This window comes from Bos taurus, chromosome 10 (genome assembly GCF_002263795.3).
Source record: "Bos taurus isolate L1 Dominette 01449 registration number 42190680 breed Hereford chromosome 10, ARS-UCD2.0, whole genome shotgun sequence".
Classification (NCBI taxonomy): domain Eukaryota; kingdom Metazoa; phylum Chordata; class Mammalia; order Artiodactyla; family Bovidae; genus Bos; species Bos taurus.
In genome coordinates this window covers 92,164,765-92,181,948 of record NC_037337.1, presented here as the reverse complement: position 1 = coordinate 92,181,948, position 17,184 = coordinate 92,164,765, and the positions used below count along the sequence as shown (strand labels likewise).

At 36.7% G+C, this 17,184-nt stretch overlaps 1 protein-coding gene and 1 pseudogene across 11 annotated transcripts in view; one reads left to right on the top strand and one right to left on the bottom strand.

Annotated features, from left to right (window-relative positions):
- Positions 1–17,184, top strand: part of CEP128 (centrosomal protein 128) — a 480,417-nt gene that overhangs the window by 74,098 nt on the left and 389,135 nt on the right. For all 11 annotated transcript variants that reach the window (XM_059890961.1, XM_059890959.1, XM_059890957.1 and 8 more), the window contains one exon: positions 5,763–5,879. In XM_059890961.1, coding sequence (XP_059746944.1) covers positions 5,763–5,879 — 117 coding nt within the window. The remainder of the gene's footprint in view (positions 1–5,762; positions 5,880–17,184) is intronic.
- On the bottom strand, positions 6,656–7,328 carry LOC510673 (pituitary tumor-transforming 1 pseudogene; annotated as a pseudogene).

Genomic DNA, 17,184 nt, shown 5'->3' with positions numbered 1-17,184 from the left:
TTGGTGTGATCCACACAGTCAATGAAATTCATAAAATAGTTTATGTGTTTATTCATTTTCAATCATGCTAGTTTGTGTATGTTTTTATTTTTTTCTCAGTACTGTTTAGCAATTTCTCAATACTGACCAGCTACCTGTCTATTTAAAAATCCCTCTACCATGGATGAAATGGAGGTCTTAATAGTTAGAAATGGAGAAGAAAATTATGTGAAATGGATAGAAATTTTGTGGATGAAGTGGAATAAACATACATATTTTCTTCTTCATCAGACTCTCTAGTTTATTTCTTGGGTGAGGACTTATTTGAAAATCAATTAAAAAGTTACATTAGTTAACTATCTATGGCTGCATAACAAATCTCCCAAAACGTAGTGGCTTTAAACCTTTATTATTTCACAGTTAATGTGGATTGGGAATTCAGGTGTGGCTCTGGGTCTTTCACAGGCTACGGTCACCTGAAGGCTTCACTAGAATTGATCTTCTTCCTTGCTCATTCGGTTCCTTTTAGGTTATTGGATTGAAGTTTCAGGCCTCATGAACTGTTGGTCAGAGACCTCTTGTTTCTTTGACATGTGGTCTCTACACAAAGCATTTCAGAACATGGCAGCTTGCCTCTCTAGAGCGAGCAAGTGAGAAGTGAAAACATGCTATTAAGATGAAAGTTAGAGTTTATTGTTCCCTAATCATCGAAATGACACATCATCACTCTCATCATATTCTTTTCACTAGAAGGAAGTACTAGGGCCAGCCCGCACTCAAGGGGAAGAGATTATTACCAGTGTATGAACACAGGAAGCAGAGCCTGTTGAAACCCTGTCAGAAACAGCCTAACACAACAATTAGTTAAACGGAAAGTCCTTCAAATATGGTAACTCAGTCTCATTTCATGTACCAGTTATGGTGGTAAGGTAGATAATGGCTAAATAATCTTGGGTTTTGATTTCGGTATTTAGTTACTTGAATTGCTTACATTTTGATAGGATGCTAATAATAGGCACAGCCTGTTTCCTGAAGTATATCAGTTGTTCAACTCATTGAATTTAATTAGAAAATTTCTAATTACTCATTCAGTGTCCAGGGGATAAAAGTTATTGAAAGGTAGGGTCTGTGGATACATCCGTGTATTGCTGTATCTCTAGCTTCTGCCTAGCATTAAGCTGGAACAAATTAGTGTCTGTATTCTTACTGAATGAATGAGTGTGTGAAAATGGAGTTGAGAATTACAAATGCTGCTGAAAAAAGGAGACTTGTATTGGGATCAGTTTTCTCATTAGTTTGTTTTGTGATTCATGGTTAATACCTTGCTTCATCTCAGTCTTTTTACAATTAAAAATTTGAGTAAAAGTTCAAAATTCTGTCAAGTCCATATTTAAAAAAATTTTTTTGACTCATACCTTTTGCCTTAATAATTATACTTAAAGATTGTATTTTGAGTTTACAAAAATAATCTTATACAGGAGTATCTGTCACAACATATGCTAGTAAAAATAAATTACAGTTATCCCATTATAAACAGGGAATTATTTTAATCAGTGGACAGAAAACTATACCTTTGCTAAAAATCAGGATATAGATTTGTTGTCATGGAAATTTATCCATGAAATGTGAACTGCAAAAAGAAAAAAATATGTATATATGTATATATGCACTGTATGTATATATATATATATATATATATATATAAACTGAAAAAATTTACAAAGCTCTAATATCCCAATTTTTGTTTAAAAATTTAAATGAAATGGATATATGTTTGACTAGTCATACACATATGCATAGAAAGATTTCTTGGGCATATACAACAAAATACTTAATGTTATTTTTTCTTCTGATAGATGATATTAACAGATTAAAAACTTTTTTTATCATTCTGTATTTATTTTTAATTGTGAAGTATATATAACATAAAATTTATCTTCTTACCCATTTTTAAGTGTTCAGTTTGTTAGTGTTATGTACCTTCACATTGTTGTCCAACCAAATACAGAAGTCTCTTCATCTTACAAAACTGGAGCTGCACCCGTTAAACAGCAGCTACTTATTCCTCCTTCCCCAGGCCCCTGCACCCACCATTGTACATGGAGACTTGAGTTGCTTCTGCCTTTTGGCTGTTGTGGGTAATGCTGCCATGAACATGGGTATACAAATAATGTCTTTGAGACGCGGATTTCGGTTCTTGTAGGTGTATGCCTAGAAATGCAGTTGCTGAGTCACGTGGTAACTCTGCTCCTTCTTTTTTAAGCAGCCACTGGACTGTTTTCCATAGTGGCCCCACACTTGTGCACCCCACCAGCGATGCATCAGGGTTTCCGTTTCCCTGCAGCCTCCCCGACATTGTTTTCTGGTTTTTGTCGATCATCGCCATCCTAATATGTTTGAGATCATTCCCTATTATTTATTTTTAATAAGTGTTGGTATTACTTTTCATATTGAGTGAGCAATGAAGGTATTACCACTTTGTAAAAATAGAATGAATTAGCTTTATTTTTTAAATTTATTTTTAATATTGTTTCTGTAACAGCAAACACTGCCTTTATTTCAGATACATTAGTAAATTGTTGGGATATTAGGGTTGATTGCTAGAATAAATTAGAAGCCTGATGCTAAAGGTGTTTTGAGGTTTTAGTAAAGTACTCAATATCATAGTAAATATCTTAATTGCTCTTGAGCACTCAAAGTTGGAAACCCAAAACTTACCAGTCTTAGTAAATGTTAACTACTAATTTTTGATGGAATATTTTTGCTTAACCTTTATTGACTAATTGAACTTATGTTTACCAATGTCTTTTCAAAAAATAACCTTATTTGAGGCATAGTTTACCATAAAATTAATCTGCTTTAAGTGTGCAATTCAACAATTTTTAGTAAATATACTGAGTTATGCACCTGTCACCATAATCTAGTTTTGTGTCTGTTTGTTCAGCCGCTAAGTTGTGTCCAACTCTTTGTGACCCTGTAGATTGTAGCACGTCAGGTTTCTCTGTCCTTCACTGCCTCCTAGAGTTTGTATAAACTCATGTCCATTGAGTCCTTGATGCTCTCTAACCATCCTATCCCCTGCCACTCCCTTTGCCTTCAGTCTTTGCTGGCATCAGGGTCTTTTCCGTTGAGGCAGCTCTTCGCATCAGGTGGCCAAAGTATTGGAGCTTCAGCTTCAGCATCAGTCCTTTTAGCAACTTTTGAGGGTTGATTTCCTTTAGGATTGACTGGTTTGATCTCCTTGCAGTCCAAGGGACTCTCAAGAGTGTTCCCCAACACCACAGTTCAAAAGCATCAGTTTTTTGGTGTTCAGCCTTCTCTATGGTCCAACTCGCCCATCCGTAAATGACTACTGGAAAAGCCACAGCTTTGACTGTACAGACCTTTTGTCAGCAAAGTGATGGCTCTGCTTTTTAATACACTGTTCAGGTTAGTCATAGCTTTTCTTCCAAGGAGCAAGTATCATTTAATTTCATGGCTGCAGTCACCATCCACAGTGATTTTGGAGCCTAAGAAAATAAAATCTGTCACTGTGTCCACTGTTTCCCCATCTATTTGCCATAAAGTGATGGGGCCAGATGCCATGATCTTAGTTTTTTGAATGCTGAATTTTAAACCAGCTTTTTCACTCTCTTCTTCCAACTTCATCAAGAGGCTCTTTAGTTCCTCTTTGCTTTCTGCCATTAGAATGGTATCATCTGCATATCTGAGGTTGTTGATATTTCTCCTGCCAGTCTTAATTCCAGCTTGTGATTTATTCAACCCAGCATTTTGCATGGTGTACTCTGTAAGTTAAATAAGTAGGGTGATAGTATACAGCCTTGATTTTCTCTTTTCCCAATTTTTAATCAGTCTGTTGTTCCTTGTCTGGTTCTAATTATTGCTTCTTAACCAGCATACAGGTTTCTCAGAAGGCAGGTAAAATGGTCTGGTATTCCCATCTCTTGAATTTTCCAGTTTGTTGTGATCCACAGTCAAAGACATTTGAATAGTCAATGAAGCAGATGTTTTGCTCCAGTTGTCTTGCTTTTTCAATGAGCCAGTGGTTGTTGGCAGTTTGTTCTCTGGTTCCTCTGCCTTTTCTAAATCCAGCTTGAACATCTGGAAGTTCTTGGTTCACGTTCTGTTGAAGCCTGGCTTAGAGAATTTTGAGCATTACTTTGCTAGTGTGTGAGATGAGTGCAGTTGTGAGATAGTTTGAACATTCTTTGGCGTTGTCTTTCTTTGAATGAAAACTGACCTCTTCTAGTCCTGTGGCCACTGCTGAGTTTTCCAAATTTACTATTGTGGTTATTCAGATCATTAAGACCTTCTTTGTATAGTTCTTCTCTGTGTATTTGCCACCTCTTAATCTCTTCTGCTTTTTTTAGGTCCTTACTGTTTCTGTCCTTTATCATGTCCATCCTTTCATGAAATGTTCCCTTGGTATCTCCAATTTTCTTGAAGAGGTTTCTACTTTTTCCCATTCTGTTATTTTCCTTTACTTCTTTGCATTGTTCATTGAAGAAGGCCTTCCTATCTTTCCTTTCTAGTCTCTAGAACTCTTCATTCAGTTGGGTATATCTTTCTCTTTCTCCTTTGCCTTTCACTTCTCTTCTTTTCTCAGCTATTTGTAAAGCCTCCTCAGATAACCCCTTTGCCTTCTTGTGTTTCTTTTTCTTTGGGATGGTTTTGGTCACTGCTTCCTTCCTGTACAATACAATGAACCTTTGTCCATAGTTCTTCAGGCACTCCATCTGCCAGATCTAATCCCTTGAATCTATTCATTGCCTCCACTGTCTAATCATAAGGGGTTTGATTTAGGTCATACCTGAATGACCTAGTGGTTTCCCCTGCTTTCTTCTATTTAAGCCTGAATTTGCAGTAAGGAGCGCACATTCTGAGCCACAGTCAGCACCAGGTCTTGTTTTAATAATCTAGTTTGGAATATTTCTGTTGCCCCAGTAAGATCCCTTGTGACCAAGACCTTTATTGACTCTATGGAATTTGTGGCAAAAGACTTCTTGTGACAGGGCTGTATATATTGCTTCTCTTAAATGAATACAAATGTCTTTTATCGTATCCTCCTATACCAAATATATGTAAATAGTCAAGTAGTGTATATTTTATTTAGGGGACTGTATAATAATACACATGAAGTGTGTTTGAATGTGAATAACTTTTAGCAAGGAAAAATCTTACATCAGAGAATAAATTCTTTCATGTTTATTTTAGAGAGTCCCAATTAAACATTTTTCCATGTGACTTGATTTTTTGATTTTTTACAGCTGGTTTATTTTTAGCACATCATAGTAGCAAAGGTTGACAAGCCCTTTCAATTATTTGCTGCATATAAACATCAAAACCTTCCAAGGCAGGTCATGGTTTTAGATAATTAAAATGAAAAAATAACTAAATAGAACAATTTATCATTCATAAAGTAATAAATACAGTTGTAGGCAAAATTGGTAATTGTCTTCTAACTCACCAGAGGGCACTCTTTTCTAGTTTATTACCTTTCACTCTGATCTTTAGACACACATTATATTTTGAAACATTTCAGTCTTTTCTGGGGTCTAGGTTTGGATTAATTGGAGACTAATGATTGTTTTCTGTTGCAACTTTTAGTGAGTATTTTTGTGACCTGCTTTATAAATGTCATTAAAAATGGTTCTACAAATAAGCCGCAGTCTTAAATGCTTTAGGCAGTAGTGTGTCTGGCATAAGCTATCTCTTCAGTTTAGTCTTTTTTTTTTTTTGCCTAGCAGCTCTATAATGGCACTTTTTTCTTTGTTTATGTTAAGGTTTCAGATCGAGTGGAGCGGCGGCTTCAGGAAATAGAGAAGGAGATGCGAACAGAAAGAGAGCTGGTGGAAAGACGGCAGGATCAACTGGGAGTTATTTCTCAGCAGCTACAGGAGGTTTGTGAAAAGTGGCTTTTCGTAATGTAAATCCTGAGGTTAGGTGGTTGTTTAGCTATTGTTAAAATGGTTTTAGTTCCTGGGTGTTGCAAGTGACAGTTCAGTCCGTGTGAGAAGTGCGGCATATTGTTACAGTTCGTTGTATGTAAATGACCCTTCCTGGTTCAAACCCAGAGCCTACCCTTTTCTGGATGTATGACCTTGGGCAAGTTCCTTAACTTCTCTAGACTCGTTTCCTTTGCTGTTGTTCAGTCGCTCAGTGTCTGGCTCTTTGTGACCCCATGGACTGCAGCATGCTAGGACTCCCTGTCCATCACCAACTCTGGGAGCTTGCTCAAACTCATGTCCTTTGAGTCGGTGATGCCATCCAACCATCTCATCCTCTGTTGTCCCCTTCTCCTCCTGCCTCAGTCTTTCCCAGCAACAGGGTCTTTTCTAATGAGTCAAGTCTTCACATCATTTCCTCTGTAGAAAATGGAAATAATCATAGCATTTATTTAATCATGTTGGTGCAGGAGTAAATAAGTTGATGTGGATAAAACAGTTAACAGATTGTCTAGCTTGTGCTCCGTACATGTGAACTGAAGGCATAATTATTCAGATTCATTTTCTTTGGTGTGAACTAGGCCAGGGATCAGCACACTGGCCTGTGGACTGGATCTAGCCCACTGCTGATTTTTGTAATGAAATTTTATTGAAACATAGCCACCCCCATTCATTTTCAGTACTTTTTTTTTTTTTTAAACAAAGAATTGCTTTATTAATACAAACCATTAATACATAGCCAAACTATAAAGTGCTAAGAAATTTAAATATCTAAGTCACAGCAAACAGGTGGCAATTCAACATCCAGAGTCGACAGAATGCTTGAGGGAGACTGCAACAGATTAGACTCCCACAGCAGAGGAGGCATCTTCAGAGGTGAAGGGGGGCCCACGTGTAACAGCTGCTCAAGCTCCCTCTCCTCATCAAGGATCATGAGAGGCACTCCACTCAAGGGGAGGTGGGCAATCTGGTGCTCCTCAGGCAGGTCAAAACTCTCAAAATCTAATGGATTGAAGGGAAAGAATTTTTCTATTTCTGGATAGGTGTCATCTGAGGCAGGAACCGAACTTTTTGCTTTAACAGTCTTCTCAGTAATCTTTTTGGTAGAGAAAGTTGTCTGTTTCTGTTTGAGCAGTCCATTCGTCTTAACTGATTTTTCTATAGCTCTGTTGACAGTTCCCAAAGCCTTTCTTGCAGTTTTTGGCAAAGCTGGTGGAGCATCAAACATTTTGCCAACATGTGGTGTTGAAACCTGAGATCTCCCATCCAAAGCTTTGACTGAAGGCACAGACCCCAGCTTCAGCCCGTCCTTAGGAGCCACACGGATGCCTGGTTCTCCATTTTCCTTATCAACATAGATCAGAGTAGACATTCTGGATCAATGCTCGGTTCACCCACGTTCGGAGTAACCCATTTTCAGTACTTTTGTGACACAACAGGAGAGTTGAGATGTTGTGAAAAAGACTGCATGGCTCACAAAGCTTAAAATGCGTATTGACTGACTGGCTCTGTATAGAAAAAGTTTACAGATCCCTGGACTAGACTGTCGTCAAATTCAAACTGGAGGTTACTTATCCATTAGGTAATATTTTTCTTTTGTAAATGATTTTATTTATGGCTGTGCTGGCCCTTCATTGCTGCATGTGGGCTTTCTCTGGTTGCGGCTAGCAGAGGCTACTCTTCGCTGCAGTGTGCAGGTGTCTCCTTGAGGTGGCTTCTCTTGTTGGGGAGCATAGGCTCTGGGGCGCACGGCCTTCAGTAGTTGTGGCTCATGGGCTCAGCAGTTGCAGTTCTCGGGCTCTGGAGCACGGGCTCACTAGTTGTGGTGTGTGGGTTTAGTTGCTCCATGGCATGTGGGATCTTCCTGACCCAGGGATCTTCTGTTTTGGCTGGTGGATTCTTTACCACTGAGGCAATGGCTTACCAGGGAAGCCCAGGGTAATATTTTTGTTTTGAAACTGCAGACTTATAAAGAAATTGAGTGATTAGAACAAAGGAATAATGTATATCCTTTGCCTCAATTCCCCTAATACTCATATTTGCCAGACTTGCTTTATTATTTTATTTATTTATCTCCATGTGTATGTATATCTATTTTTTTGAGGCTAGTTGCTGACATAATGTAGATGCTTTTAAATCTAAATAATAGGGTGTGTACATTCTCTTCTGTTATCACAGGAGATTAACATTGGATCAATACTGTGAACCTATAGGTTTTATTAAAATTTTGCCGCTTAAAGTCTGGACCAGAAAAGTCTGGTCCAGAGTACAATATAGGATTACATAAAGCATTTGACCATCCTGTCTCTTTAGTCTCCTTTAATCTGGAATAGTTTTTCAGTCTTTTTTTTTCTAGCCAGTTATTCTGTAGAATGTCTTTTGTTTTAGGTTTGTTGATTTTTTTTTTCCTCATCACTAGATTCAGATCTTGGACTTCTGGCAGGAAACCCAGAGAACTGTTGTTGTGTTTTTCCTAGGTTATCAGATCAGGAGCCATGTAATGTTGATTTGTTCCATCACTGATTAAAACTAAACATTGATTAAGGTGTTACTTGCCAGGTTTCTCTACTGTAAAGTTACTATATTATGCTTTTTAATTATTTGTGTTATGGGGAAACTCTTTGAAACTTGAAAATAGCCTATATTTCGTCATATTTTCACCTGCAAATTTTAGCATCTATTGATTCTTTCATGAAATAGTTACTGCTGTAAGTGATACTAAACAGTGATTTAAAAAATATTCTGTCATATCTATTACAGTTATCAGTTGGAATCCTACTGTCAGGAGGTGCTTTGTCATTTTCTCCACTCATTCATTCATTCGTTAATATTAGTGTAGATTTATGAATTATCATTTTATCATCTTGGTTATGTTTTATGATTGTTATTATAGGAAACTTGTGAGATTACCTTTAAATGTTTCTTAGATATATAAAGCATAAAAAAAAATTAGAAACAAGGAAACCAAAAGGTTTAAAAACAAAAGGAATGCTTTATTTTTTCTTTTACAAAATGTTTTTCTTTAAAAGTGATGTTCTTCAGATATACTTGTGTGTTCTTAAAGATCATTAGCCCTTTTAGATTGACAGATTAAATTTTTTTTTAAGTTTTAGGAAACGTGCCCATTGAAAATTAGGAATGAAAATTGCAAACCTGAAATTATAATGTAAGCTGATAGAAAAATCTGCTTTTGTTTTCTAAAAATCCATTTTTCCTCCATTTCACAAAAGGACGCATACCCTTGTTAGTTGGTAATTACTTTAAAGAGGATACTTTGTTGAATAATTAGATACAGATATGGGTAGCCTTTTTAAAAAAAAAAAAAACAACCTTGATTTTTATACATTTGTTCTCAAAGCAAATTGCATCTGGTGAGCATGGAACAGCACTGAAGAGACAATTGTTCTTTTTTGTGAGAGAAGATTAGAGAAATTTCCCGTGCTTATTTTCTACTCTCTTTACAGAATGCAGAAAATTACAAAGAAAGAGGGAGAGAAAGATTGCTTCCCACCCCTATTCTTAAGAAACCAGAGCCTGAGTATTTGCACTGTAATTGTCATTTTGACTAAAAGCTTGAACAGTCCTTTGGAATTCCATCTCTGACAGTACAATAGAGGATCACTATTGATAAGAAATGTTTAATTTCATATTTTGTCACTTTAATATATGTGGTAACCTATGTGCTTTTAATAGGTGATTTTGGATTAAACAGTGCAGTGGAAACTGGAGAGGATTAATTTAGCCTGATGCGTTTTCCTACTCCCAAGTTAAGTGGCTTAGAGTGTTCTGGAAAGATCATGTTTAAGGAGAGACAACACTTTGCTTTCTATTTGATATTAATACTTATGGATATACCTGTACTGTATGACAGTAGTAATTTATGAATTTTGTTTGTGACCATGGTGAAAATTGAATCTCCAGGTGGGTAAGTATGCCTGGACTTTTAGCCACTATATTCTTCTGCCTCCCTAAAATGTTTGATTCAATGTTAGTTCAAATTATGACAGTCAAAAGTTGTGAAGAGATTGGGAGTTGTCATTAAAAATTTCAGAATGTCAGAGATTTCTGGGTATTGATATAGTGTGTTATAGGGAGGCAGTCTGTGGTTTTGGCTAAAACCTGCTTCATTTTGGTGATCTAATGAGGTTTTAAGGTCCTCAGAGCTTTATCTGTTCCCACCTAATGAAGATCACAATATTAGTCATTGGAAATGGATTGAGGGAGAGCCACTCTCCTTTTCTTATTTAGAGTTTTTAAAAATTTTCTGCTCTTCTGTTCTTTTTTTCCCATTCCTACTGGTCTAAGCAATAGGGCTATGTGCACACTCTGGAATTCACTTGCTTTGGTGAGCCTCAGCTGCTCATGTGCTACTGCACACAAATGTCAGATTTTCTTAACTTGGTAAGGGCCTTCCCTGGCCTTCAGGCCTCATAAGTCACATTTCAGACAACATTGTTCTCGTAGCTCAGTTGATTCTCTCTGGAGAGATGAATGTTTCATTAGTTGTGCAATAATTTTCTTTTCATATAGCTTTTAAAAATATTTATATGTTTTAAATGAAAGTATAGTTGATTTACATTGCTGTGTTAGTTTCTGGTGTACAGCAAAGTGATTGTTATTATGTTATATATACATATAGTTTTTTTTTTCAGATTCTTTTCCTTTGTAGGTTATTATAAGATATTGAAAACAGTTCCCTGGGCTGTATAGTAGGACCTTATTGTTCATCCTTTGTTTATAGTAGTATTATCCGTTCATCCCAAACTCCTAATTTATCCCTCCCCACCACCTTTTCCCTTTGGTAACCATGTTTCTGGGTCTATTTCTGTTTTGTAAGTAAGTTCATTTGTAATTGTTTTTTTAGATTCCACATATAAGTGATATCATATGATATTTGTCTTTGGCTTAGTTCTCCAGTTCCATCCATGTTGCTGTAAATGGCATTATTTCATTCTTTTTTATGGACATGGAACAACAGACTGGTTCCAAATAGGAAAAGGAGTACGTCAAGGCTGTATATTGTCACCCTGCTTATTTAACTTATAAGCAGAGTACATCATGAGAAACGCTGGGCTGGAAGAAGCACAAGCTGGAATCAAGATTGCCAGAAGAAATATCAATAACCTCAGATATGCAGATGACACCACCCTTATGGCAGAAAGTGAAGAGGAACTAAAAAGCCTCTTGATGACAGTGAAAGCGGAGAGTGAAAAAGTTGGCTTAAAGCTCAACATTCAGAAAACGAAGATCATGGCATCTGGTCCCATCACTTCATGGGAAATAGACGGGGAAACAGTGTCAGACTTTATTTTTTTGGGCTCCAAAATCACTGCAGATGGTGACTGCAGCCATGAAATTAAAAGACGCTTACTCCTTGGAAGGAAAGTTATGACCAACCTAGATAGCATATTGAAAAGCAGAGACATTACTTTGCCAACAAAGGTTCGTCTAGTCAAGGCTATGGTTTTTCCAGCGGTCAGGTGTGGATGTGAGAGTTGGATTGTGAAGAAGGCTGAGTGCCGAAGAATTGATGCTTTTGAACTGTGGTGTTGGAGAAGACTCTTGAGAGTCCCTTGGACTGCAAGGAGATCCAACCAGTCCATTCTAAAGGAGATCGGTCCTGGGTGTTCTTTGAAAGGAATGATGCTAAAGCTGAAACTCCAGTACTTTGGCCACCTCATGCGAAGAGCTGACTCATTGGCAAAGACTCTGATGCTGGGAGGGATTGGGGGCAGGAGGAGAAGGGGACGACAGAGGATGAGATGGCTGGATGGCATCACCGACTCGATGGATGTGAGTTTGAGTGAACTCCTGGAGTTGGTGATGGACAGGGAGGCCTGGCGTGCTGCAATTCATGGGGTTGCTAAGAGTCAGACACAACTGAGCGACTGAACTGAATATTCCATTGTTTATATGCACCACATCTTGTTTACCTATTTCTTTATTGATGGACATTTAGGTTGCTTCCATGTGTTGGCTGCTGTAAATAGTGCTACTATGAACATTGGGGTGTGTGTATCTTTTCAAATTAAAAAGTTTCCTTCTTTTCCAGATATATGCCCAAGAGTGGCATTGACAGACCATATGGTAACTCTACTTCTGTTTTTTTGAGGAACTTCCATACTGTTCTCCGTGGTGGCTTTATATTCTGGTTAACAGTGTGGGAGGGTTCCCTTTTTTCCACATTCTCTCCAGCCTTTATTATTCTTAGACTTTCTGATGATGGCCATTCTGACTGGTGTGAAGTGATACCTCATTGTAGTTTCGATCTGCATTTCTCTAATAAATAGTCATGTTGAGCATCATTTCATGTGTCTGTAGGTCATCTGTATGTCTTCTTTGGCGAAATGTCTATTTAGATCTTCTGTCCATTTTTGATAAGGTTGTTTTTTATTTTTATTTTATTTTGAGCAGTGTGAGTGGTTTGTATATTTTGGAAATTAAACCCTTGTCGGTTACATCATTTGCAAAAGTTTTCTCCAATTCCATAGGTTGTCTTTTCATTTAATTTATGGTTTCCTTTGTTGTGCAAAAGATTTTAAGTTTAACTAGCTCTCATTTGTTTAATTTTGTTTTTATTTCCATTACCGTAGGAGTCGAATCCAAAAAGATATTGCTGCTTTTTGTGTCAAAGAGTGTACTGCCTGTGTTTCTGTCTAGGAGTTTTAAAGTATCTGTTCCTAGGATTAGATCTTTAATCCATTTTGAGTTTATTTTTTTCTATGGTGTTGAGAATGTTCTAATTTCATTTTTTTTTTGCAAGTAGCTCTCTAGTTTCTCCAGACTATTCATATAGCTCTTTTAAATTTTGAATGGTTGTTGTCTGAACTTTTACAAACAGAATTCAAATATAGTTAAGCTTGTAACCATCAGCCTTTCCTTGTCGAACCATTGTGCAAACAATAAAGTGTTTAACATTATAGTACATTTGTCATATTACAGATTCCTTTTGGTCAGACACTTGATAGTAAAGTAACTGATAGTTAAGTTTAGTGGCATGAGGTAAGAATGGTGGTGCTAGGAACATCAAAGAAGTATTTAGACTGTAAGCCCAAATCAGAACTCTTTTGCAGGTACAAAATTTGCATAAAATCTTACATAACATTTTTAACTCGACTCTGGATATCTTGGGAATTCCTGACTTGTTTTTTTTTTTTTTAACTAGCTGTTTTTTATAAATTGAATATTACTTATTCATCTTCAGTTGAATTACATAAAATGAAAAACATGAGATAGATATTTGTATATGTTTTTTCAGAGCATTTGGTAGCATATTAAAATGCTAGTTCCCTGATCTGCCCCCATCGGGAATATTCCATACTTGAACCTAAAGTGAACCAGGTTTCTTAAGATTTAAAAGTGTTTCATGGAGAAACCCATTTTGCAGGCAGGGCATGGAATCTTAATAGAAGATAGTGAAGACTAAGTGAGGAATTCAGTGTCGTGTGGGAGCTCGGCTCAATGGTTTTCAGTCTGTGCTCTGATAGAAAACCAGATTTTGTGAGTCTCTTCAATAAAATGAAACCATATACAGAAAAATGAATTGATAGATTTTCCCCCCAGTATTTTCCTTCATCTTTTAGCATCTGTATCAATTGTGAAAAATCTAATGAAAAAATAGCTATTCATTCCTTCCCAGAAATGTCACTGTGGCTCCAGAGATGCTGAATAATATGGTACTTCAACTAAGAAAAGCCTTGGGTACTGTTTATTAATGTATTTAGTTTGGACTCATTAAAGGAGAAGCTTTCACTGAAGCCAAGAATGTCTTCCTAATGTCCTCTTAATAGCTTTACCATCTCCCTTGAGACTTCTGAGCCAGTTCAGAGGAGATCCTAGTCCAGCAAATGTTCTAACGTGGCCTCATTAAGCCTTTCTTCTGCTCTTCCTTTAGAGACTGTGCTGTTTGATTTGGAGATGTGGAAGCCCTTCTGAGGCTGCTGAATTTTGGACTCTATTCACTTACCTTTCCAAGGCTGAATTTCAAAACTTTTGTGTGGCCATTTTCTTTACCCTCTTCTTTCCATAACCAGTGCTCTCTTTTTTTGTAGGTTCCCCTACATTTTCACATTTTTTCGTAGTACAAGCTTCAATTCCCCCGATATTATTAGATCCCTTCTAAATAAGTGCACATTAAATCACCCTCATGTTGACCATCCCAGTAGCCACCCTGGGTGTTAAGAAAGACCAGTGGAAATTATAAGTAAGTGAGAGTTCAAAAATAAAAGACAAGTTCTGTGGAAAGCACAAGAAAAACTCAGAGAACGCACCTAGTTTTGCAATCCTTGGGGTATGATCTCTAGAATTCAGTACTTTGTCAGACCTAGGTGATGAGGTAGAGTTTAATAGAGAATGACACAGGTAGGGTGACACCACCCAGGGCCCCAGACTGACAAAGGGCTGAAGCCCAGAGTGTCACAGCGGCACAGCTACACATGTACTGCTCTGTAGGAGAACGTGTGTTGCAAGGTAAAATTTGAAAACTTACACTCTAGTGTTCGTGCTTCAGGGGGGCAAAATTGTGTGTAGAAGAAATTTAGGCCTTACTTTGAGCCACAATTTTTATTCTTTTATATTTTTATATTCATTATATTATATATATATATATTTTATATTCATTATTCTTAATGCCATTGACTCTTTTTCTCCTTCTTCTGCACTGATGGCTGTTTTCCTCTCTCTGTTCAGTTTCCGGTAATGTATATTATGTGAGGTAAAGTTTTTAGTCTCAGATTATTCCTGTTAATTACCATTTCTTAATGTATTATCTCTTTTAATTGTACTTGTTTTGAAAATTTTTTATTTCTAGCATTTAACATAGTATGCTCTTAATAATTATTTGTTGACTGCATTAAGTAGTGACCATACTAATGTATTATTTTGATACATTGTTTAACAGGTTTTATTTCTCATGTGGTTCTTTGTTTTTAAACTTTGTATTTAGTATAAAAAGTATTTTTATATTTAATATAAATAAATGCATAACTTCATATCATAAATTCTTACGTGATCTTTTTTTTAATGCAGCTTTATTGCTCAGGTCATTTTTTTCCTATTTCTTTCCCTCTGTTTTTCACTATAATTACTACCCCTACTCACTAAAATAAAAATAATAGTGTAAACAGCCTGGGATATATTATTTTTTTTCTTTTTGTGCTCTTAATTATGCTGGACATATATATATATATTTATAAAATATATATACATTTGCATATACAGAGGTCTTTGGGTTTTTTTTTTTTTTTTTTTTGGTATGTTTTTATGTTAGTAAACTAGGATTACATATATCTACGTTTCTTCACCTTCCTTTTTTCTCTCATCAGTACTCTGGAAATTCCTCCAAATAGCTGATGTGGTTCCAGCTTAATCTTTTTTTGCCATTGACAGATCTTTTATTATAATAGAGATTACCAGATTTATTTTTCCATTATTTTCTAAGTCTTCACTTTTTTATCAGCAAAATAGCTGAGAGTGCCCCCTTTCCTCCACATTCCTACTGTCAGTAATGGTTATAAATGTTTTTAATTTTTGCCAAGTTGATGAGTATAAAATGTTAACTCAGTTTCGTGTTTATTTCTATTTCCTGTTAGTGAATTTCAGTATCTTTTCACATATTTGCTGGTAGTTTTCATTTGTGCCTGTGCAAATAGCCTGTGTATAAATTTTGCTCATTTAAAAATACTGGACTGCACAGTAAGTCCTTTTTGATGATCCATTTTAAATATCATGTGTACATGTCAATCCCAAATTACTTGCATTGTCTATCAGGAATTTCACTTTTTTAATGGCAGAGGGAAGGAATCTTAAATTATTTCTTGTATGACTAATGAGTTGCCTCAGCATCCTTGTTGAATAATTTCTTCTTTTCCTTCTGGTTTAAATGCCACTTCTGCTATATAGTGTCCTGTGATATCTGTCTGAGGTCTATATGGTTTGTTCTGTTTGTCTATCCCTGAATGTGTTGTCTATCCCTGAATAATTCCTGGTAATGTGTTGTCTCCATTTTTTAGAGCTTTTACTATATTTCAGTGGATGATAATGAAAATCTCTTGTCAAGTTCTGCGAATAATCTTGCTGGTATTTTGATTTAATTGTACTAAATTGTAGATTAGTTTGAAGAGGTGTTTTCTGATGTTCTTCAATAATTTTTATAATTGGCTCTATAATGATCATGTACATCTTAGACTTACTTCTCAGTACCTTATGGTTTTTCTTTCTATTGTAATATTTTCTTTCATTGCATCTCTAATTGATATTTTGTAGCATATAGGAATGCAGTTGTTTTATATCTGGCTCTGTTATCCAATAATTTTGTTAAATGATCTTATTAGTTCGTATAATTTGTTAATAGCTTTAATGACATCCTGTCTATTGTATAGCTAATCATGTTGCTGTTCAGTCACTAAGTCACGTCCAACTCTTTGTGACCCCATGAACTGTAGCACGCCAGGCTTTCTGTCCCTCAGTATCTCCCAGAGTTTGCTCAAATTTATGTGCATTGAGTTAGTGATGCCATCCAACCATCTTAGTCTCTGTTGCCCTCTTCTCCTCCTGCCCTCAATCTTTCCCAGCATCAGGGTCTTTTCCAGTGAGTCGGCTCTTTGCATTAGGTGGCTAAAGTGTTGGAGCTTCAGCTTCAGTATCAGCCCTTCCAGTGAACATTTAGGATTGATTTCCTTTAGGACAGACTGGTTTGATCTAATTGCTATCCATGGGACTCTCAAGAATCTTCTCCAGCACCACAATTCAAAAGCATTAATTATTCAGCTCTCAACTTTCTTTATGGTCCAACTCTCACATCCATAAATGACTACTGGAAAAACCATAGTTTTGACTGGATGGACATTGGTTGGCAAAGTGATGTCTCTGCTTTTTAATTAGCCATCTAGGTTTGTCATAGCTTTCCTTCCAAGGAGCAAGTGTCTTAATTTTATGGCTGCTGTCACCATCAGCAGTGATTTGGAGCCCAAGAAAATCAAATCTGTCACTGTTTCCACTTTTCCCCCATCCATTTGCCATGAAGTAATGGGACCAGATAGAGAAGGCAATGGCATCCCACTCTAGTATTCTTACCTGGAAAATCCCATGGACGGAGGAGCCTGGAAGGCTGCAGTCCATGGGGTCACTGAGAGTCAGACACGACTGAGCAACTTCACTTTCACTTTTCACTTTCATGCATTGGAGAAGGAAATGGCAACCCACTCCAGTGTTCTTGCCTGGAGAATCCCCGGGACGGGGGAGCCTGGTGGGCTGCCGTCTG